The 24,919-nt window shown below is 40.1% G+C and overlaps 1 protein-coding gene across 3 annotated transcripts in view; it reads right to left on the minus strand.

Annotated features, from left to right (window-relative positions):
* The window catches only part of PLXNA2 (plexin A2), a 321,485-nt gene that overhangs the window by 21,681 nt on the left and 274,885 nt on the right, over positions 1-24,919 (minus strand). For 2 of the 3 annotated variants that reach the window (XM_074222562.1, XM_074222561.1), the window contains exons 14-25: positions 22,528-22,645; positions 19,011-19,147; positions 16,094-16,261; positions 14,888-14,981; positions 9,384-9,623; positions 8,685-8,828; positions 7,489-7,723; positions 5,556-5,698; positions 4,739-5,007; positions 2,282-2,348; positions 1,778-1,924; positions 215-374 (exon numbers count right to left, since the gene is read on the minus strand). In XM_074222562.1, the coding sequence (XP_074078663.1) occupies positions 215-374; positions 1,778-1,924; positions 2,282-2,348; positions 4,739-5,007; positions 5,556-5,698; positions 7,489-7,723; positions 8,685-8,828; positions 9,384-9,623; positions 14,888-14,981; positions 16,094-16,261; positions 19,011-19,147; positions 22,528-22,645 (1,922 nt within the window). Of the gene's footprint in view, positions 1-214; positions 375-1,777; positions 1,925-2,281; positions 2,349-4,738; positions 5,008-5,555; positions 5,699-7,488; positions 7,724-8,684; positions 8,829-9,383; positions 9,624-14,887; positions 14,982-16,093; positions 16,262-19,010; positions 19,148-22,527; positions 22,646-22,669; positions 22,783-24,919 lie in introns of those variants that run through there. The other variant, XM_074222563.1, reaches the window with a different exon arrangement.

Here is a 24,919-nt window from a genome sequence, read left to right on the forward strand (position 1 = left end):
CTATGTTCCAAGTTCAGTGGTCTTTTCATTGCATGATAATTGGTGTACCACCCCTTCTTCCTTTAGGGCAAAGTATATAGCAGTAATACCCACTATAAGGCTGGTGCTTTCAATAGGACCTTGGTATCCTTCTATTCCGTTAGCCAGACTGGATAGTTCCCTAAGAAAGCTCCTTGCTCCCCCATCCCAATACTCCAAGGTATTTGACTCCTACCCAAATCCATGTCTACAGCTCTGGGCCGCTGAGAATAGGGCACATTCTTATATACAGCATCCAAGATCTTCTCTTTGACTTGTGTGATAGTGTCACAGTTTAATACCTTCACCGGGATCTCTGGGCTATTCTCATTGTCTGGATTTACACAGTTCAGGATCTGCAAAGAGGCAAGGGATATTAAAATGGTAAGAAAGCTTTAGGGAGACTGAGTCAGGCCCCCAGAATCCTTCCACCCCATCACCCATCCAAGGAGCTCTACCCTTAAAGGAGAAAGAAGGATGACGGGTTTGGCTTTGTAGCCTAGTTTCTCCCACATGATTCCAGACCTTCCTCCCACAGTTGTTAGAGTTTGTAATGTCTTCTCTCACTGTATGCTGGCAGAGAACATTTGTTTTTCTTTGTTTCCCCAGCACCTAACATGGTGCCTTTCATATTGTTGTTGTTTACTTGTGTCTAATTCTATATGACTTTTTTTTTTTAGTTTTTTTGCAAGGCAAATGGGGCTAAGTGGCTTGCACAAGGCCATACAGCTAGGCTATTACTAAGTGTTTGAGACCGGATTTGAACTCAGGTACTTCTGACTCCAGGGCCGGTGCTTCATCCACTGTGCCACCTAGCCGGCCCTCTATATGACTTTCTTGCAAAAATACTGGAAGGGTTTGTCATTTCCTATTCCTGTATATTTCTATTTTACAGATGAGAAACTGAGGCAAATAGGGGTTAAGTGACTTGTCCAGGGTCACACAGCTAGTAAGGTTCTCAGGACATATTTTAACCCAGTCTTTCATATAGTAAATAGTTATAAAATAATATATAAAATATGGTAAATTATGTAAAAATAAAAATGTTTATTGAATTTAGTTTATCTTAGTCAATACAGAATATAAAGGGTCACCCTAAAATAATCCTCACTCTACACCAAGGATGAGGATTCTCCTCTATTCTTCCTATCATCTACCATGCTAATCAACCAAATGTCTACCAGTGAACTCTCTCCTTCATATCTGTTCTTGTGTAAATAGAGTCCCAAGAGACATCTACTTCCAATAATTTCTTAGGTCCCTTGTTTTAGTAATGTAGAATGTAAGTTCAGTGACGGCAGCACTGATTTGGTTTTTATCTTTCCATCCTCAGCACCCAGCACATAGTGGACACTTCAGAAATGTTTAATGATTAATTATTTTAAATCTTTCTCCCCTTTCCAAATATTTTTTGGACATGACCAATGCAGAAATGATTTTCTTCTTTGTTCATGCTTGTTATAAGAATTTTGTTTGTTTGTTTTCCCCCCTCCTGGTGGAGAGGTAATTAGAAGGGAGAGAAAACAGATTTTTGTTAATTGAAAATTAAAAAAAAAACATTCTCCCAATTCTTAGCCTATCACCTTAATCTGCCTCTCAAAAGTCATCTCCCGGACAGAAAAGTTGAAGACAAAGTCTGATGTATGAGCTGGAGAGCAGGGGCAGGCTTTGAGAGGTGGGGTGGTAAGATGATTTTTAGGAGTGAATGACAGATGGTCCAGTGTAATTAGAACATTGGTGTCATAACAAGATGTCTTACCAGAGTCTTGTATTCAATTTGTTGTCGAATGAGTTTGTCCTCACTAAGGGAGTAGCGGGCCTCCCCTGTGATGGCATCAATTGGGCCCTTCTCCATCTGCTGCTTGATGGCACAGTACAGCATAAATAGAGGTTCCCCTGCACATTCCTGTTGGGCAGATACACACAGAAGTCATGGGCTGGGTCCAAGAGATGTTCTTCAGGTGGTCCTGACTGATCTGGTGGAAACAGACTTTCCACTAAGACTTTGAGGAGCAGAAGGGAGAGTGGTGGCTCCCCAAGACCCTTTTACTTTTCAGGTCTCCTCCCAAGTCATCTGCTTGAGGGGTAGAGGGAAGAGTGGTGGCTCCCCAAGACCCTTTTATTTTTCAAGCCTCTCTCTTCTCCCAGGTCATCTGCTTGAGAGGCAGAGGATAGCTCCATAAACACTAAAGCTTCATACTACTGTGCCTCCTTTCCTACCTCCCTGCCCTTTGCTAGCCCTGCTGCCCATACCCATACTTACCTTTAGGAATTTGTGTAGGAGGAAGGCAAACCAGTTTGTTAGCATCTTCTCAGCCACAGACTCTGTCCTGAAGGAAGGAATTGGAAATAAAGGATCTTCATTACAGAAGTCAGTTACAGAATAGAGGTGGGGTAGGGTGAGGGACATGTAGAAAGATGGGGAATCCTTGGGTGTGAGTCAAGATCCAGGAGCCAGGGCAGTGACAAACAGATGGATGAACCTTCTGGGAATAAGAAGTTATGGACCCCTAGAGTCATGCTTCTGCCACTTCCTGGGTGATCTGGGCAAATCACTTTATCTTTGTAGATCTCCACTGCTACAATCTGAGAAAACTTCCGGGCTTGGTCTAGATGGGACCCATCCAACTCTAATGAATTGCCCCAGCTGCTGTGAGACAATGCAGCTGCTTGTGGGAACCAGGGAAAGGGAGAGCAAATGACCACTTAATCACCCAAGGTCCAAGGATCTAGACCTACTAGTAAATTATACACTTGACATACCTTTATTAAACATCTAGTTCAGACTGACCCCAGGACTATGGGGAGAGAGTCTCAGCTGCCTCAATGATCTCCCTTATGTGAATTCTGTTTGCTATTTTCTCCCAGACTTTTCTCCTAAATTATCTGCTTAAAAGTGAAGGTGGTAATGGCGAGTTCCTGTCTTCTTTCTGGGGAGACTTAGTAGGTATCTGATAAAGGTTGGCTGAATTGAATTGAATCTAGGTGACCTAGAGCCAGCCCCTCTGGGAGAGGGAGTCTGAGCCAGAGATGGGGGACTGGGGCTCATTCCCAACATCGGCAGGCCCTGGCTTCCCTCAGCATTCCACTGTCCCCATACAAGTGGGCTTGGTTAGCTGGATCCTGGGCAGGAACAAAAGCTTTCTAGACAGCCAGTTAGTGAGTAACTGGTCCCGCTGATGGGGACTCGAGGGGTATTTTAACTCCACATATGGTGTAAATTATACACTCTCTCCTGAACAAATCACAGGCATTTTCCAGGACTTCCAGCTATGTGGGTCCCAGAGTGACAATGGCAGGAGAAATTGTAGCTTTCTCCCCAGGCCCCACCCAGCATCTTCTCCCTGTATTGTGCCAGAGATTAACTCTAATTTAAATACAAGGCTCTTAATGAGCATTTCTAATGCTCAGATTGGCAGGCTTGGGGCTCCATATTTAAAGACATAAAGGCCTTTCCTCCACCCACCACTACCCCACGTGGGGCCCTGGGAGCTGGGGACCTTAGCAAGTGACAGCTTCTGAGAAGAGGAAAGGCTAGTAAGTCAAGTGAGTGATCTTCTTCCTCACAGCTTCCAATAGAAAGCCCTGGGTGGTTGGATCAATGTTCAGATTTGAATGGACTTTGGGTGAGTAGAGGTCAGCAAACACCTAGCTGGACACCATCCTGAACAACAGATATGCAAAGAGAAAAACAAAACTGCCTCTGACTTTGATATAATAATAATAATAATAATAATAATAATAATAATAGTTATAATATTATACTTTTATCTATAATTTTAAGACAGTGATTTAAAGCAACTGTATGAAGGAGGCAGTATCTGTATCCCCATGTTACAGAGGGAGAAACTGAGGTAGGTGACTCGTCTATGGTCATTGATTTCCCAACCCCAAGTCTAGGACTTTTGTCACGAAACCAACAAGCTTAAACCTAGTGTGAAACTGAAAGACATGGAATCACTTGTCCAAGATTACAGAACTTTTTTTTAAAAGACAAAGCTATTGGTGGTAGAGTGGTAGACCATCAGACTTGGATTCAGGAAGATCTGAGTTCAAATCCAGCCTCAGATACTTACTTATTAGCTGTGTGATTCTGGGCAAGTCATATAATTTCTGTCTGCCTCAGTTTTCTCATCTATAAAATGTGGATTGTAACAACACCTTCCTAGACACGTAAATGAACCTAAAATATTTTGCTAACCTTCAAGTAATATATAGATGAATACATTCTGCTATTATTATCAAGTGTCTCCTTCTTTCTAGGACATCATGCCAAATATACAGATAAGAACGATGCATATACTGCCATGGGAAGGGTAGAAGCTGACTCTGTGTTTGAATCAGTGTTTGATATTGATAAACTGACTTAATATTAACTAAGTCCAACCTTTCTGAGTTTTATTTTTATAAAATGGAAATAAGGACACAGTCTTTGACTACCCCTCAAAGAATCACTTATGAGAGGGTCAAGTGAGATAGCTGCTCCTTATCCTCTGGACCTCAGTTTCCTTCCTCTGTAATATGGAGGGGATTGGCACAGACTATACAACATTCCAGGTTGCTAGACCCTTATCTGACTCCCAGAAGCTCCAGTGCCTTCTCCAGCTAGCACCCTGGGCTCTGGATGCTCTCCTGTCCATACTTGGCTCCTTATTCAAGACCCATTCTCTGACTGGTGTCCCCAGCCTCCTCCCTCCTCACAACTGAATGGTGATCAGACCTGCGCAAAAGGAGCTTGGGGTGGTTCTTGTTCTCCAGGTTCTTGTCGATGAGGTCAGATAACAGCTGTTTGAGCACGTCAGTAGCATACTCCAGCCGGCCCTGAAGCCCGGTCATGATGAGGGAGGCCACATTGCCTCGGTCCCTCATGGAAAAGCTGCGTTGCAGCTCTAAGGTTCGGATGAAGGTCAGCAGGAAGACTTTATTGTTGATGAGCTGGGCAAAGAGCTTGAGGGCTTTCTCCACATGCTGCTGCCCATTCCCCTGGACCTGTTGGGGTGGCACCCTCAGAGATCAGACTTTCTTCCTCCTCTCCCCTTCCCACTGCCTCCTAGGAGCCCAGGGAAGGCCTTCTGCTTGAGCTTACCCAGACCACAAAGCCCGCTTTCCATCATGTCCCTTTGCTTTACATTGTTGGCAAAGTTGGATAAACAGCCAGATGTAGGAGATGAATATGATCAGGGTCTCTAATCTTGTGTTATCTTTTAGAATAAAGGGGATAGATCAGCACTAGGCAGGAAGCAGAACTAATTCTCTATGAGGAAAACTGGGAGATATATACCAATATATATAGGTGACTAGTCTAGAGACCTTAGTTTCTCCCCTTCCCTCTCCCTAATTCCTTTTAATCCCAACATTTCCATCTATATGTTCCAAAATATGGTCTGAATACCTGTCTAAGGGCAGGGCAGGAAGAACTGGTGCCTGGTTGGTGAATCTCAGAATATTTAAAGGCCAGTGAGTTGATTTCCTGGCAATGGGGCATTCCCACTTTGTGATGGTGGTATAAATGTGTAGGGTTGGGTGGAAGGTATTACCTCCAGTTCCCGAAGGACAGGATGGTCCTCAATACCAGGGAACAGAACCCTCATGGCGTAGGTCCGGTAGTCCAGGTAGGGGATTCCTGAGCGGTCCAGGTCACTGGTCAACTCATTGATGTCCGTCTGCAGCTCAGCAAAAGCTGTGTGTAGGGGAGTGAAATTATCAACAAAGATGTAAAGTGACAGGATTGCATCAAAGGAACTTCTATTTAAAGTTGGAAAAGTTCCTTAGAGGTCATGAAGTCCAATCCTACTTATTTTACAAATGAGGAACTTGAGGCTGAGATTAAGTGACTTGCCCAAGGTCACACAGCTAGTAAATGATTGAGGCAATATCCAAGCTCAGTTCTTCCTGACTATAAGCCAGTCTCTATCCACTGTAACACTGAGATTCCTTATGCTTGCTCTATGACTACTAGGAGTCCAAGGGGAAAAGGATATCAAAGAGATAAGCATAGGGTCCCAGTGAACAGATGTCCAGTGCTAAGATTCTACAAAAGAGCTTGGATAAGTTGTCGGCCATGATCTTTCCTAACAATATAATTTCATGATTCTAGGTTATCCTGAAAGTCTTAAGGCCACCAGGATGGGAGCAGAGGTGCTAAGAGGGAGGGGACTGGAATGTAATTGTGAGGTTAAATTGAGTTCCCATTTGCCTTGCTTCATATCTTTCCCCAGAGATTATGGAGAAGCCTAGGATAGAAAAATCCATTTTGGGGGACCTAGTATGTTCCAATGATTTCAAAGAAATATTTGTTTAATCAGCAATGATTTCAGTCCCCTTTCCCTCCAGGTATAATAATCTACCAGAAGGAGCCTTTATCCTATATTTCCCTGAAACCTAACTTTTTCTCCCTTATCCCTCTTCTCAGCCTCCTTTAGTTTGTTTCTGATCTTAAGCTCTGAAGAAAAAAAAGGAATGCCTTGACTTCTAATTGAGGCATTTATTCAGAGAATCTGCTGTGTTATCAGCTGTGGACAGCATCCATAGGGGGTGGAGGCAGTGGGGAGGGAGAATATTCTCGGGGCTCTTGGTTGCCTCATTGATGAAGCATGTGGGAAGTGGGAAAATTCAACCTCCTTTCTCTACCCCGTTTCCCCCAATCACACACTCACAAATTCACTCACACATGCATGACTAAACATGCATGGACACAGGTGCACCCTCCTCTAAGTATCTCAGATTTCATAGACTTTGGGAGAGAGAAAAGGTTCTGGCCCCTCCTTGTCTGTGTGTTGTTTTTCCTCATATAAGACAATGACTTCTTTTAATAGATGACATGCAGAAGACCAGTGTCTTAGTTAAATGGTTTGCAATTGTCATTGAATCATTTAAGCTAAGTCTGACACTTTGTGACCATTGGAGTTTTCTTGGCCAAATACTTATCTACCATTTCCTTCTCCAGATTGTTTTATAGATGAGGAACTGAGTCAAACTTTGCTAAAGTGACTTGCCCAGGATTGCATGGTTTGCAAAATGGTAGGGATTATTGTTATGAATAAGGGGGATAGATCAACACTAGGCAGGAAGCAGAACTGATTATGAGGAACACTAGGAGATATATACCAATGGACTCAAAGCTGGTGACTAGTCTAGAGGCCTCAGTTTCCCCCTTCCCTTACAGATGGACAAACTGAGACCCATAGAAAGGAAGGGAGTTGATGGAAACCATTCTGAATCAAGGTGAGAAGAAGAAAGAGGATGATTCCCACATTGCCCTTGGTTCCCACATTGGTGTTCCCTGGGGAATCCAAGAGGTCTCTTCCTTGGGGGCCAAAAGGCTGCTGGAGGAGATTGGACTAAAGCAAGGAAGTAAAGAATAGAACTGAGAGGGAAGGGCGAAAAGGTTGAAAGTTATTTTTGAATGAGAGAGAAATAATGCAATCCCAAAAGATCAATACAATGATAAAGCAGAAAAGTATTACATACCTTCCTTACACTCCAGGGCTACCCGGGACTCGAGGTTGTCCATCTGCATCTGGAGGCGCTTGAGGGTGAGGTCATTCTCTCGAGACTTGCGTTTATAGGCAATGAGGACAATGATGACAATGATAAGCAGGAGGCTTCCACCTGCTGCAATGCTGACAATGGCTGGCAGGGTCAGCAGGCTGTCTGAGATGACACTCACCGAGCCAGGGGAGAACACCATCCCGCCCACGTGAACCTGGGCATCATAGACATACACATAAAGTCAGTGGCTGCTTGTGGATCATCAGATCATAAACATCAGAGGCCATCTTCAACCCTCTCATTTTACAGATCAGGGAACTGAGGCCCAGGGAAACTAAAGGATTTTTGTAAGATCAGAGTGAGCATCAAAGATGGGATTTGAACCTAGGTCCTCTTATGTTATGAGTATTTTTTCCTGTGGTATAGTCCTGCCTCTAAGGATATCAAGTTGCTTCTATCTTATAGGTTAGGATGTTTAATTCCCAACTACACAGTATAATCTTGAATGCAAGTCTAACTGGTGCTTATTGTCTATGCTTAATTAACTATACTACATTGCTTGCTCCTTCACCCTATTTGAATCTGAAAGGTTGAATAGTATAGGCAGGTTTAAGAGCATTGAATTTGGAATTAGAAGATCTGGATTCTAGTCCTAATTTTGCCACTTTTTAACTTAAATTCACACACATTTATTAAGTACCAACTGTTTGCAAGTCAATAGGACAGTCACTATAGAAAAGATGCTCAGGTTAGAGTCTCCCTGTTTTCAGTAAGCTTATAGTCTAAAAATCATGTAATCTTGGGTTAGTCATTTCCTGAACTCTATCAAATGTAGATAACAATACTTGTGCTTAACACACAACTGTGAGGATCATATATTACCCAAAGGTAGCTATGTAAATGTAAGTACCAACCGATGTTAAGTTCATCCTGCATGAAATGGGAGACTATTGGTATAGAATGCTGTCTTTTTTGATGTATTTGTTATTTTGCTCTTTTTTTTCTTTTCTATTGTTTTTTCTCTGAGCTAGGGAGGGGGAGGTGATGCAAAAAACAAGATATCAATAATTGGTATAAATTTTTAAAATCTAATATGCATGAGATAAAAAATGGGAAAATTGACTAGTTCACTTTTTGGTCTTTTCCAACTCTACAATCCTCCAGTTCCCACTCACCATGACTTTGTGTTGTCCTGTGAGATTTGGGGGTTCACAGAGGAGCTGTGTCTCAGACACAGTGACGGCACAGGGGGTCTCTCCAATCAGTACTGTGTAATTCAGCTTGGCTCCTCCTGAAGCTGGAGGGCAGAGGTTTTTGCCCTATTGAAAACAGTAATAGAAAAATTGGTATGCGTATGCAAAAGCCAAGTGTGTGTTTACAAAAACGACATCTAAGAAAAGGCAAGAATAACTAGGAAAACTAAAATGGAAATAGCAGATTCTATAATAAGCAAGAGTTGTTTTAGCTGGGTTTTCAGTGGGGGCATGCTTCTGACTGATCAGATGAAGGAATTCTGGGTAACTATGTAAGAAATCAAACGTAATGTGGTTAGAGCAGAGAAATTTGGACAGTTATTATCATGGAAGCATGATCTGGGGAAATTTAAGACCAGGCACCCAATCAAAATGGCCCCATTTTGACTTATAAAATTCTTTATACCAGGATTGAGAAATAAAAAGAGAGGGAGAAGATGAGAAAGAGGGGGAAGATGTAGAGGAGAAGATAAGAAGGAGGAGGAGGAGAAATACAAAGAATGAGGTGAACAAAAGAAAGGAATGAAGGAGAGAAAGAAAATGAAGGAAGGAAGGAAGGAGGAAGAGAAGGGGGGGGAGAAGAGTGTTTCCATGTTGTATTGAACATTACAGGTGCTTAACCTTCAGTATGATTGGGGATCCTGGCTTCTGGTCCAAGACTCCAGTAGGACTAAGCAGTTCAAAAGTTGGATTGGGATAGTAGATGAATTTGGTGTCATTATAGATCAGCAAGGACTGCACATTGTTGAAGACAAATCCAAACTCATCTGGTCGTTCGACAGCATCTAGACCAGGTCGATATTCTGGAGTCAAAGAAGGGGCCAAGCAGGTCAGGGTGGTTGTGTTCACAACCTTACATACCTGGGGAGGACAAGAGGGCAAAAACTTAAAGCATAAAGATCGCACAATGGACAGGATGAACAAGGTGCTCACCACACTGAAATGTATCCTCTTCCCAAAGAGTCTTCAGATCATCTTTCTCAAACTTGTGTTCTTTATTTGGGCAAAATGCCAATGATGACAAAGATTACAAAAAAGGAAAATGGCAAGTGCTGGAGGGGTTGTGGGAAAAGATACATTAATATATATTCTTGGTGGGACTGTTATTTTGGAAAGAAACTTGCAGCTAATCTCAAAATATTACTAAACCATTCATATAAGTGTGTGTATATATATTTACATATATATTTCATTAAATCTTTCAATTATATTAAAAATGTTTTAATATTCATTTTAAAACATTTTGAGTTCCAAATTTTCTCCTTCCTTCCCACCCTATCTCTATCCATTAGAAGACAAGAAATATGATATCATTATACATGTGAAGTCATATAATACATATTTCCACAGAAGTCAAGTTACAAAAAACATATACAACCATATCCCCCAAGTATGCTCCAATTTGCATTCAGAATTTATCACCTTCTCTCTGGAAGTGGATAGCATTTTTCATCATGGGTCCTTTGGAATCTCTCAGATCATTGTATTACCAAGAATAGCTAAGTCATTCACAGTTGATTATCATATGATAGTGCTGTTACCATGTACAATGTTCTGGTTTTGCTCACTTCACTTTGCATCAAGTCATAAAAGACTTCCTAGGCTTTTCTGAAATCATCTTGTTCATCATTTCTTATAGCACAATATAGTTTTCCATTATAGTCATATACCACTTGTTCATTTATTTCTCATTTATGGGTAGTCCCTTAGTTTCCAGTTCTTTGTCATTAAAAAGAGCTGCAGGGCAGCTAGATGGCACAGTGGATAGGTCATTGGTCCTGGAATCAGGAGGGTCTGAATTCAAATCCAGCCCCAGACACAGATAGTTACTAGCTGTGAGACCTTGGACAAATCACTTAATCCCATTGCCTCACCAAAAAAATTTTATAAACAAAAAAAAGAGCTGCTGTAAATATTTTTTTTTCAAATAGATCCTTTCTCTTTTTCTTTGCTTTCTTTGAGAAATAAACCTAGTAATGGTACTGCTATCCCAGTAGCATATACACAATTTAGTGCCCACTCTTTGACCCAATAATTCCAGCACTAAGCCTATAAATCAAAAAGATCGAAGAAAGAGGAAAAGCAAAATACCTTGTATCTGAATTGGTTTTGTATTGATGAAAAGAAAATTCAACCACTACCTTGGTGAGAGGCAATGTGGTTTAGTGGATTTAGACTGAGAAGGCTTGAACTTGAATCTCTGTTGTACTTCATAAACCATTTGTTTTAGCATGGGCAAGGGATTCTCTAAGTTCTTTTCTATCTTTAGAGTGTATAGAATGTAGTCTCTCATTTACATCCTAGCCAGGTTAACTTCTGATTATCTGTGGTCCCCAAATGATAAACTAAGGAAGTTAGACTTGATTCTCTTCTATGAAAAAGCAAGAACTGGGTTAGAATGAAGAATTAATCTCATTCCTAGAAATGGCTTAAAATTTTATAGCTCTTTAAGGTTTTGCAGTAACCCATGGTACCTTCAGAGCACTGATGGTAAAAGATGATACCCATGCCTTGGCTGAGAAGTAATGGCCTACAGGTACAGAATAAAAAACCACTGTTTTCCTTAGCTCTATTTATTCCTTACAAGACCAAGCTCCTTTTGGGTGGGAGTGGGGTTGGGGTAAGGCTAGACAACAGCAAATACTGGTGATTTTAAAAAGAAAAGAACATTAAACATTTAAAAAGAAAACAAACAAACAATATAAATTCATCCTTATTTTACAGATTGAAAATAAACAAAGCATCTGAGTAGATTGGAGTAGCATATGATTAGCCTAGGGTTCCATAACTAGTAAATATCAGAGTGGGGATTCCGTGTTCTCCTGATTCTTAGACTCTTGTTTTCACCAAACCACATTGCTTCCTCCTTTCTACATAGTTTTGGCTCAACCTAGTTGAGTTTCAATGTGAGAGCTTCAGTTTTCCAACCATAACCAAGAGAGAGGTTCTCAAGAACATGCTTTATTGGCAGTCAACTTCAGGCATGTGGAATGAGCCAAACACAGAGATATAGACAGATAGACAGACACATACACATATATACATACAAATACAGACTTTCAATTTCAGGAAACAAAACTGCATAGAACTGAGTTTTGCATGAAACTTCAAAAGGGAATTCAAGTTTTTCAGCTGCTCCTTTTAGAACCCTTGGACTTATCATTCTCTAGTCCTTTTCATCCGAGTGAATAGCTCTTTAAAAATCAGGTACTTCCCTCATTTACCATAATGGGTAGGCTGGTAGATGTGGGTGGTTAGCAAAAGATTCCCAGTATCAAAGATTTTGGGGAGACTAACCCTGGTTTGGAGACCCTCTTATCTCTGGTTCTTAGCATCTGGACAGCTCTCTCCCTTTTCGATCTTTCAGTTCCCCTGGATTCAGCTCCTTGATGAATAAGCAAATAGCTCTGGAATGAATAAACCCAGGTTTGCCTAATGCTTCACTGGCACTTTCTCTGCCAAAAGTTCTTTTGGGTTGGACTGCTCTAAGCTCTGTCCTCTACATCACCTGAGGCCCCTTGGTAAACCAAAGACCAGAAAAGGAGATGGTGTCTTCTGGTGGACTCATCAGAAAATGGAGCCAATGCTGACCAAACTAGGAAACCCTTTCTTCTCTATTCCTCTCCTGGGAGAGGGTGTAGTCCTTATCATATAAGCTTATTCTAATGTAATGTATACTTCCCCTTAGGAGAAATCACTCCTTAGAGTTAGTCTAGCAGGAAGGAGAAAGGACTAAAATTATTTGCTCTTCTGGAGGTCAACTAGGCAATTTCCCTGTCTCCAGGCATGGGAAGCCATAAGTCCTCAATCTTTTTTTGGGGGGGAGGGAGGTGGCAGAGGGGAGGGAAGAGCTATCTTAAAAAGTTCTTTTAACTTATATATTGAAAAATAATTTTAAAGAGATACAAATCTATATGTGTATATGTTTATATATTATATATATATATGTATGTCACTATATAGGAATATATCTATGCTAGGTATAGGAATATGCCTATATATAGTTATAGCTATAAACTAAAAATAATTTTATATATTTACATATGTCTATAATATATATTATATATGTATGCATGTGTATATATCTTTGCATGTCTCTTGATATATTTATATGCATGTATAATATAAATTATTATGTATTTATAATATATATTATTATATATTTTACTTCCCCTGGGTTCAGCTCCTTGATGAATAAGCAAATAGCTCTGGAATGAATTTATAATATAAATACATGCCTATCAAATATCTCTTTACATGTTATTTTTCCCATTAGAACAAGTACCCCTTAAAGGCTAGTGCCATCTTTGTTATTTCTTCATCTCCCCAGTGCTTAACCTACCATTTAGTAAATAACTTAATAAATGCCTGTTGACTGACAGACTGAGAAACTATAAGAAAGCAAAGAGCTGCCATGAATTCAGTAATAATTCTAAATCAATATGGACTCTATTAAAAGTAAAACATACTTGAAAAATGGGAATACCGCAAAAGGCATTTATTCAATCTACAGAAAGAATATGCTTATTTGGTATTCAAATAGAGATTTGTGGACCTCTTGCAATAATTCCAAGGTTCACAGGCCCTAGATCACTGAACTCCTAAGATCATGGAGCAGGGAGGGAATGATTCTGGAGAAGTCTTTGGGTAAGGAGGTGGGTGCTAATGCATCCCAGTAGATGGATAGAAGGAGGCAGGGCAAGAGGGTATACCACTGAGTTAAGCTATGTTAGACTTGAATAGAGGGGTAGAATGGAAGACTGTCCTGTCCAATCCCATTTCCAAATGGTTTCATGCATGCAGTATTTTGCAAATCACCTTCTGTATCCTCTCTAATACAGACTGCATGAAACTCATATTCCAGGTGAAAAAAGGTCTTCCCAGATATGAAAGAGTAGCGAATGTATCTGTGACATCCTCCTTTTCCCTTCCTCAGCAAGAAGGCTTCTAGAAGTCTAAGGATTTCAAAACTAAAAAGTATCTAGCCAAAATCTTAACTCCACAAAATCCCCAAGAAGTGATTCCTCCAATTTTAGTGACATCTCCCTTTCTGTGAGAGAAACACAAGATGTCCTGAGATCATCCATTCTACTTGGACCAGCTCTCAGTCTGGTTATGTTTTAAAATTAAAATTATCATTATCACATAAAGTCCAAATCTACTTCTCTTTAACATTTACCAATTTGTTCTAATTCTATCCTCTGCATCCAAACACAATCACAGGTCTTCAGAGATTTTACGATAACTAACATGTCCCTATTTGATACTCCAAAAATAAGCTGGTTTTAGAGGGCTTTCTGAGACTCTTTTGGGGCAGGATGATTTTGCTCTGGATGTTCCCTTTCTTCTGACTTCTTTTTCTGGAAACTCCCATATCTTGTGCTTGTTTTCCCAATTTAAATCAAAATTCAAGCTCGAGAATCTATGTGGTTGTGACCATTTCATTATTCTGGCAATCAGAAGGTACAGTGCCAGGATTTGAAATTATAAAGATTAAAAAATGAAATAATCCCTGTCCTCAAGGATCATATATTCCAGGGGGAGTAGACAACATGTATACATACACATTCTATAGGTAAGACAACATGTATTTACATATCTGAAATAGGAAACTAAATGGATGATTGAGCCCAGATTTGCCTCCTCCTAACAGAACCCAGAATGTTGCCCAAATGAGCAACTGGGTTGCCCCACTGTGGAGCAAATGCAGGACCCACACGTGAAAGAAGAAAAGAAATGGAAAATCTGATGGAGCCCAGGTGAAGGCCAGGCTCAAAGGATCACTATTTTTCTGTTGTGACCTGAAGATCAATGCAACTGAGGCACTTTAAGACCCAGATGTTTCTTTTGCCTTGAAACTCCATTTTCCCCTGTATCCATTTGTTTTAGGCCTTAAGTCTCCCCTCAGGTGAGTTAAAATACACCACATTAAAGAAATATGGTTTTACTATTACTGGTTTGTTTTAGTCCTTTGGGAAAGTTTTTTGGGGCCCCCAGATTGCTGAAATGGATTGGTTTTCCCCTTACCCCCCACCCCCTGGCATGTTTTCTCCTCTTCCCAACAAATCTAGTTTTTTCTGTCAGTCTTCCTTTAGCATGACCTAGAGGAAGCAGCTACTACTCACATTGACAGATTCTTTGCCATTGAACTTGACTCGGATCCTGGGCTCCTGAATGACATCCAGGTTGAAACCTGTGATGGTTAAAGGTGTGTGGCCACTGGAAGAAGCAGAGGCTGAGTTAGAGTGATTATGACACTACTTTATTTACTCACATCTAATTCTCACAACTCTTGGAGGTTGATAGGTCAGGTGTTATCAATTCCATTTTATAGATAAAGAAACTGAGTCTCAACAAACTTAAGGAAGGATGATATAATGTGAAGAATTAGATTTGGAGTCAGAGGACCTTCTGTTTATAATTTGTTCAACTCTGGAAAAAGTCACTAAAGCTCTCTAGTCAAGGTTTCCTTTTTTGTGAACTAAGAGGGTCAGAAAAAGAAGATTTTGAAGGGGCCTTCTAACCATAAATCCTAGGTAATGCAGATTATAAGTGATGGGGCTGCTATTTGAACCCATATCTTTTTTTAACTCTAAAGCCAGTGGTTTTTTCCAACTAACTATAGTATTTCTTTAAAACTCTTAAACTGGGGCAGCTAGGTGGTGCAGTGGATAGAGCACAGGCCCTGGAGTCAGGAGTACCTGAGTTCAAATCCAGATTCAGACACTTAATAATTACCTAGCCACTTAACCCCATTTGCCTTACAAAATCCTAAAAAAAATCCCCAAACAAAAAACTCTTAAACTTCTAGGAACCTTGGGATTAGATGTTTGGGAGCCTTCTTTTAAACTATGGGCCAGCCTAGCAACCTTGGGATTAGATGTTTGGGAAACTTCTCTTAAACTATTGGCTAGCCTAACAACCATGATATTTGGGAGTCTTCTTTTAAACTACAAACTAACCTAGGATCCTTGGGATTAGATATTTGGGAACCTTCTCTTAAACTATAGGAGACATGGGATTGATTGGGTGTTTGGAAACCTCATAAACTGCAGGTTAGCCTAGGAATCATGTGATTAGATGTTTGGAACCCTTTTCTTAAATTGTGGGCTAACTTAGAATTAGATTAGATGTTTGAGAACCTTCTTTTAAACTTAAGCCTAACCTAGAAGACATGGGATTAGATGTTTGGAAGCCTTTTCTGAGTCCTGCTTAGACCTAAAAGTGAGACTATGTTTTCTTAATTCATTTGGCTCATGGCTCATTTGGACTGGGGACATTCAGAATTCCATTCCTGAGTTTTTTCTTTTTCTTTTCCCCACTCTCCTTACCTGGCAATACTCCACTCTGGCTCTATGCGCTGGACTCGGGGGTCATCAATATATTCAAACTGTAGGCTGCTGTGCACATGGGCCCGGTCCACACTTACAGAAACAGGGACAGGGCCCAGACCATGGGTTGATGGTGGGCTGACACACACAATCTCATTCATAGATCTCCTAGCAGGGAGACAGAAAGAAAAAGAATAATGTGAGGAGCCAGGCAAAAATAGTGTGCAGAATGTAGAGCACTGGAAATGCATTCCCTTCTGGGGTACTGTCACAGAACAGGCAGCTGTGGTCTGGGGAAGATAATGTTGTTTGGGACCAGAATCCCAGTTCTGTAGCTTACTTGCTAGTGACTTTTGGGCATGCCACCTGACCCTCTGAGCATCTGTTTTCTCATCTCAAAAATGTGGAGATTCACAGACTGTCAGAGATTGATGAGAGGTTTGAAGTGGTCTCATCCAACCCTCTTGTTTTTCAGATGGAGAAACTTGAATCCAGAGAGGTTTACAAATACTTGTCATAACAACTGTACAAAGTTATTTCAGTAATAAACATCCTAATAACCATACCTTTATTGTATGAATCATATGAAATTATATATATACATATATACATATTATATATATATATATATGGAAACATTTTAGAACTATTCTTTATAAAGTTTTTATAAAGGGCAAGAAGTTGTTATAAGTATACCAAATTGGGTTAGGTCAGAATAATAGAGGCCTGGGTAATGGACAATGATGTAATAATGATAATTGCTAGCATTTATTTGGGTTTTCATGTTGGCAAAGAATTTTACATGATATCTCATTTGATCCTCCCTACAATGTCAACTATTCTGTTCCCATGTTGTAGGTAAGGACCTGAACATTTCCTTGGTCAGACAGATAACAAGTATTTAAGACAGAATTTGAATTCTGGTTTCCCTGGCCCAAAGGCCAACACTTTATCTACTATGCCCCCTAGATATCAAAATATGGAATCAAGGGGGCATGGGATTTTGGAAAATTGTTTTTCCATACAGTTGACTGGGCTTATTTGGTCTGTGATTAATTACTGTATCCTCCTGACTTGGGGAGTTTGCTAAATCTTATGGGTCTGGGGGAGGATATCAGTAATTAGAGGCCAGTAAAAGGCCATGAAGCTATTATGTCAGCATCTGATAATAGAGATCCCTGAAGTCAGGCTCCTTTGGGAACAATGTCTTTGCAGAGAGAGGGACAAAGATGCTTTAGATCTTAAGATCTAAGATCTCAGATCTCCCCTGGAATAATGCACATTAAATGTATCAGGATCTCAGCCAAAGTCCCTGGCACATGGTAGGCACTTAATAAATATCTATTGACTGACAGAGAGAGGTGAGCTGGGGATTTCTTCTTCTGGAGATGTTCGCTGGTTATGAGAGTTGGATATCTATGAGTTAGGGCTGTGTTTGCCATAATTCATAATATCCAAGAAAAGCTTTCAATAAATACCTAATGATAACAATGACAATAATTAAATAAACTCAGAGTTTCTTTCCAGGTGGGAATACTCACTGTCCACTCTGAAGGATTTTATTTATTTACTTTTAAAGTACTCAGACCCATTGATGAATGGCCATGGCAGGCAAGTTGATGAATTGTGTTCCTGATTGGAATGAGCTTTGGATAAGGATTGTGAGAAAAAAGAAAAAGGTCCTACTATTCTGGAAAAAACATATTTGGAACTTTATTAGAAAAGTCCCTAAATTCTAAGTACCCTTTAACTCAGGGACACCAATACTACTCACACACCCCAAATATAGAAGAAAAAGTCCCATATGTATACACTCAAATTATTTACAGCAGTACTTTGGGATGTAGCAAAAAAAATGGAGACCAAGAAAGTTCATACCAATAGGGGAATAACTGAATAAATGGTAGCACAGAAATATGTGGATTATTATTGTACTGTAAGGAATGATGAGAAATTCAGAGTAGCTTAGAAAAATTTGTAATAATTGATGCAAAGTAAATCAAACCAAGAGAATAATTTATCCAACAAAGACAAAAATGTAATTGAAAATAAAACTATAGACTTAAGGATCCCATCCTCTTATTTATTGTTTTCAAGTTATCCTGTATAGTTTGTCCCACATATTTGTTTTCTCAAAGTCTTCCCCATCAGATTGCAAGCTCCTTGAAGGCAATTATATCCTCAGTACTTAGCACAAGTTTGTCTGTTTCCCTAATAGCACATTGAGAAAAGACACTGTGAATCAACCAAGTCAAGGAAATCCCTCCTTGATAAACTCAAACCTTTCTTGATTCTCATTCCCTAAGTGCTGTCTCCCATAATATATTATTGACTAATGGTAACTTCAGAAGACCAATGAGAGGTGGGGGACTATGGATACTGAATGAGTCTTACATCATCAGGAATGGCTGATGTGTTGATTTGTTTTTCTTAACTATATTTGAAGAGATTATTAATGAGGGTGGAGGTGGGCATATTTGTTGGAGGTAAAGTAATTAATTGAGAAGTGCCAACAATGTTAAATAAGAAAGGAACAATAAAACAATAAAAAAGTGGTACAACTAGGTGGTACAGTGGATAGAGCATTGACCCAGGCATCAGGAAGATCTGAGTTCAAATTAGACTTCAGATGTTTGACACTCACTAACAGTGTGACCCTGGGCAAATTACTTAACCCTCCAAAAAGCTCCCAATTTAGTAAAAAAAAAAAAAGAAATTTCAATAAGATAAAAAAACCTCAAAACAACAATTTCAACAACAGAAAAACCCAAGACAGGGATACATGTATGGTCATCCACCTATATGTGTAAAATGTATTAATAGATCACAAAACCCAGAACAGGGATACATATATGGTCATTCACTGATATGCATAAAATGTATTAATAGATCACATTAAGAGATTAACTTCTCTTACCCAAAGAATTCACAGGTCTGGTTTCCCAGGAACACAGTAACACTACTCCCAGCTCCTAGGTAATGGCCAGTAATGGTCACCATGGTGCCTCCAGACTCTGGACCCCTAATTGGGGCAAGTGACATCACTGTTGGGTTCTTTGGAAGGAAGAAGAGAAAGGGATCATTGCTCGACTGTTATGGAGAGGGTAGGGCCTCTGTGAGATCTGAGGATAGGGAGAGGTGCTAGCCACTTGCTCATGACTGAGATTTCCTCTTTTCTGGACCTTTCAAGCCCAAAGGCTTTCTGCTGCTGCCTCTGTGTCTGACCCTGTATCTGAGAGTGGCTTTGGGGCATGTTCAGTCTGTGTCATGGCCATGTCTCTGAATTAATCACCTCCCTAGGGAGCTTGGTGCTCATAAAGCTGATGGGAAGGCAGGTGCAACACTGATTGATCTATCAATTAGTTTACAAATTGAGGACAATTTGAAAATGCTTCCCTATCAGGAGTTGGTGCCAATTCCCTCCGTCATAAAATCAATGTGGCTGAATAAAGAGCCCTTGTCCTACATTGAGCCATCATGAAATGAAGCCCCTCACTATGGCTGCACGTGCCTATACTTCTCTCCAGAACCCTGGGAATAGCCCTCGGATGAGTTATGGAGGTGTGGCAGAATCTAACCAGGCTATGAAAAAAAGCCTTCAGTCACTTGGGTAAGAAAAGAAATATCCAGTGGACCTAATTTAAAGGAAAATAATGATTTATTTCTCTCTAAAGCCCAGCAGTATGGGATGGGAAATAATAACTAGTATTTCTTTGATCCCTGGAGTTCTGTAAAGTACTTGATGCATGTTAGTTAGCTTATTTGGTTCTCACAACAATCCTGGAACTAGGAGCTACTATTGTTCCCATTTTACAGATGAGAAGATTGAGATTGAGAGAGAGATTATATTTCTTGCCCAGTTAGCATGTGTCAGAGACAGCATTTGAACTCAGTCCTCTCTAATTCCAAGTGTAATCTTCCATATGAGGTTTGGGTTGTAGTCCTTGTACAGACACTAACTACTATGTGATCTTGGACAGGTCATTTCTGCTCTCTAGGCCTTCATATCCTTACTTATAAATAAGATATCATGCATGGACAAGTTATTATTACCTCTTTGATTCTGTAAAATGTAGGAATTATGTTAGTTAGATCAGACTTGTCCAACATAGGCACAACACTTACCAGTGTGGCCTGAATGAGATTATTAGAAATGATTAGAAATAAATAAATAACAAAATAAATAAAAATATATTAAAATATAGATACTACTACTATGTGAATTTTTTAAGTCAATATGAGGCCCATGCTTATCTTCATGTATAACTTAGCAGATATTTCTGTTTGAGTTTGATAGCACTGGGCTAAATGATTCCTAAGGTGCCTTCCAATCCTAATATATTCTAAGTTTTTTGTTCTAAGCGTTGCTATCATTTGTGTTTGCTTTTCATGAGGTGACTTTGTTAGTAGGGAGACAAATGTCAGCAACAGGAAAGATGACTGCTTAAGAGAAAAAGGTGGGGGCTTCTGTGGTAGCAAAAAACTAGAAACAAAGAAGGTGCTCACAGTTGGAGAATGACTGAAACTAACATACAGATACAATGGAATATCACTGAATAGACAGACCACTATGAAGAATTCAGGGAAACTTGGGAAGATCTGTATGAACTGATGCACTAATCTATATAATGACTAAAGTAATGACTTCTGTAAACTTGGTGATACATGCCTCCCTCTTCTTGGCAGAAAGGTTGTAGATCATAGGTGCTAAATGAGGTCTATTGCTAGACAAGGTCAATGAATTAGATTTGGTATCTTTAACTGTATTTCTTTTTTCCCAAGGGGCAGTTTTATTAAGGGATGGGAGCAGTCAGCAATGTAAAATCAAAAAGAGTATCAGTAAAAACATTTATTTAAAAAAAATAACATTAAAAGAAAATGGCTAAGGGGAATGAGATCCAGAGGATATTAAAAAAAACTTGAATGACTGGTGAAATAGGATGAAGGAAAGTTTGTGATTTTTTTTCCTATTTTTTTTTCCTTTTGGGGACTGTCTAAGTATAAGGAAGATTGAAGGGACCTGTTTTGTTCAGATAAGAAAGAAATATCACGCATTATCTGTTTTAGAAAAATTTCACCAAGAAAACATTGTACACATTAACAATGACATTGTGAGTTGATCAGCTATAATGGATGCAGTTCCTCTCAGCAGTTCAGAGATTTAGGACTACCCTGGGAGACCTGCTATGGACAGTGTCATCCATATTCAAAGGAAGAAAAAACATGGAATCTGAATGTATACTATGTTCACTTTTTAAAAAACCTCTCATGTTTTTCCTTCCTCTCTCGTGGTTTTCTTGCTTTCCCCTTAGTCCTAATTCCTTTTGCATAAAATGACTAACATGTAAAGATGTTAAACACAAATGTACATGTACAACTTTTACCAGATTGTTCGCTGCCAAGACAGAGAGTGAAGAAAAGGGAGGGTGGTAGAAAAATGTGTAACTTATGGATTTGCAAATGGATGAATATTCAAAACCTTTAAAATTAATTAATTAGTTAATTAATTTTAAAATGTTTCAGGTTTAGAGTCCTAATAGAATCAATGTCACTTAGAATTTTAAGGAATTCCCACTATAACAAAAACTAAAGAGTGATATTCAATCCTTGTTTAAAGACCTCCAAAGAGGAGGGATTCAGTGTTTTTTCCAAAACTATTGGAAAAGCTGAGTTTGAATGACCCCATTTACTTTTTAATGAACAATTTGCTGTAGGGGAGCAGGCAAGTGTCAAACTATGGACTGTTTGGGGCCCTAGAAGCAAGTTCTTGATGGAGGACTAATATAGCCCCAGCCCTAGGGATAGCCTTCAGGAGGCCATACCTGTTGTTTGGATTTGTGCCTGCAGAGGCGTTTCCAGGTGTATGTCTGAATAGGTGAGAAAACACAGGCACTTTACCACTCATACATACACACACACATACTCCCACACAGACACACTCCCTTCAGGCTTTCATTAACTCTTCCAAATTCCTACATACACCATCCTTGGCAGAAAGAAGCAGCCAGATAAATATAATACTATTTAATTAGATCCCCCAGGCAATGTGTCCTCGTTAGGATGAAATTAGATGAGGATGTCACATTGGCAGGGCCAACATGACCCATCAGCCTTATCATGCCCCTCTCCTCTCCTAATGCTGTTCTGAATCACCTTCTAGGAAAAACTCAATTCTGAGCTGCTTAGAAATTTGGCCAGATACCCCTAGGGCTTATGAAATTGTCACAGTACAGTTAAATGTGGGTCATACACCCCATCTCATTCTGGGAAATGCAAAGATTCAGAGACTATTTTGCCCAAAAGATTTTCAGTAGGAGGCTCTGTTGTGAAAAGAACCTGGGAGTTTTAGGTCCTGAAACTTTCCTGGGAGAGTCCTGAAACAGAGTTTTTCTTGCTTTCCCTCCCCTTAGCCTGGTCCAGAATCCTATACTCACCACAAAAGTATACTGTTGGTGGGACTTGGTCATGAATTCTGGCTTACACTCTCCAATGCACAGACGGACAGGACCAGAACTGATTCCTGGGAGAGCATGACCCATTTCACAGACAATCCTGAGGACACACAGAAAACTGGTTAGAAAGGCCTATTGGAGGTATTTTCTTCTACCCTACTCCCTCTGACCTTGGAGAATGAATTGATATAGTCTTAAAAATAAGGATCCAACACACAACCCATTTCACAGACAATCCTGAGGACACACAGAAGAGGCCTGTGGGAATCCGTGTTTCTTCCTTTCTACTCTTTCTGACCTTGGAGAATGAATTAATATAGTCTTGAAAATAAGGACCCAACATGTACCAGCCCATCCAAGCAGCTTACTAGCCTGCAGCTATCCAAGGAGGCCCAGGGAGAAATATTTGGTCAGCATTTTTTGTCTCCTTGCTTGTAATACATTTTTGCTTTCCCCAGATAAGTAGTTGAGGGGTTATTTGCCAAGCTGTCTCAATCCTGGTTTCGTTCTGGCAGTGAGTTTAAAAAGAGGAATAGATATAACTGACAATTTGCTGAGATGGTAAGATCCAGAGTAGGGCGCTCCTAGCAAAATGGGATGAGCAGAGTCCCAAGACCCGAGGGAAGGAATGAGTTCATTAAGAGATCAGTTGACATTGGACTCCCACTTAATCAGGGGGAGAGAGACCTGGCGGAAGAGGCACTTGATGTTGCCCCGAGTTGGAAGGCACGCATGATCTGATACTAATAGAGAGAGCTGGAGGGAAGAGAGGTGAGAGGAACTCACAGTGAGAATTCTCTCTCATCCAGCCCAGATCAATACCCCGGTGACTACTTCCAAGGCGTCTGAGATAGTTACAATGAGGGCGTTTAGACACTGATGCTGTCACCACAGGCAACAGTCTGGAAAAGGTGCTTGACTAGGGGAGGGCAGAGGAGGGGAAGCCATTTAGCTTTTCTTTTCTATGTAGGGGTGGTGGAGGGCTCAACTATTCCTAACTGGAAAAGGTACCCCAGATCCCACTCCCACATGGCCCAGATTGTGAGCAGGGGGCTAAGGAGAGATGGGAGAGAACTAACCCAGAGTCACCCAGAGCATGGTGGGGAGGGAGGAAAGGCAACCCTCTCCAACACTAATCCACAGTGTTATCATTGCTCTGTGGGGAAGATCCCTGTTTAACTGAGCGATTCTTATCTCAACAACTTCTCTAGGACTGAAGGTAACTAAACACAGATTCCATTTGGATGTAATAAAGCTTACATTAAACAAACGCACCGCATGGTCACACAGCCCTAGCATGTCACTGATCTCCATCTTTCTCAGAAGAGTTCATTGTAAATAAAGGCATTGCCTGCTGGTGGATATTAACAGAACATGCAATAATGGTCTTATTATGCTCTGCATATTTGATGCAATAAGGAACCGGGGCACACCAGAGGAGATACTCCCTCTTTCTATACATATGCATAAATTAATTAGGGATCTGAAGTCAATATCAGGATGATGGTGATGATCAATTAGCATTTTATATGTAACTATCTCCTTAAACCTCATTAGCGGAGCACTTGAAAGGTGGAATTGGAAGTACTATCAGTTGTTCATTTCAGGCTTGGTGTAACTCCTTTCCTGATCTCAGAGTCTGCTCCCACCCAGGATATTCCAGGATTCAGCAGAGGTCCTAGGTCTAGAGCTAGAGGTGGCCTCACTAGTCCTTTTTTTTACAAAGAAATGGAGCCCTGGGAAGATGACTTCCAGTGACAGGTATTAGTAATCAGAGGTGAAATGGAAACTCAGGTCATCTGACTTAAGAGCCAGTACTTTTCCTACTGTGCCACACTGCCCTGGAAATTCTCTTGTTCTGCACTTTCATGTCATATAGAGTAGCTCTACAAAATATTAACTAATAATTACCAATATACCCTCAGTTAGTGTATATAGAATTTCAACATTAGCAAAGTAGTTTCCCAGTCTATGTAGGATGATGCATGGCTAGGTCTTGATGAGTGCAAATAACAAGCCCCATTAAGTGGTTACATTATTTGATTTTTTTCACTGGGCTACAGAAGCAATTACCATATCTTTCATGTAAGTATACTTTGAATAGTACAAACTCAAATAATGCAGCCATTTTACTAGATTCATTATTTGCACCAAGCAAGACCTAATTTTAGTGGAGAGGAGATGATATTGGGAGTAAGAAGTCGTGAGTTTAATTTCAGGCATGGAGGTATCCTATTTATGTGACCTTGTACAAGTCACATTTTCTCTAAGCCTATATTAGCTTTCTCCTCTGATAAATTGGAATGACAGTATTATATTATAAGAAAGAGGCTTTGTAAATTATATAGGGATAGTTACATTTAAATTTTTATTA

Source organism: Macrotis lagotis, chromosome 2 (genome assembly GCF_037893015.1).
Source record: "Macrotis lagotis isolate mMagLag1 chromosome 2, bilby.v1.9.chrom.fasta, whole genome shotgun sequence".
NCBI classification, from domain to species: Eukaryota; Metazoa; Chordata; class Mammalia; order Peramelemorphia; family Peramelidae; genus Macrotis; species Macrotis lagotis.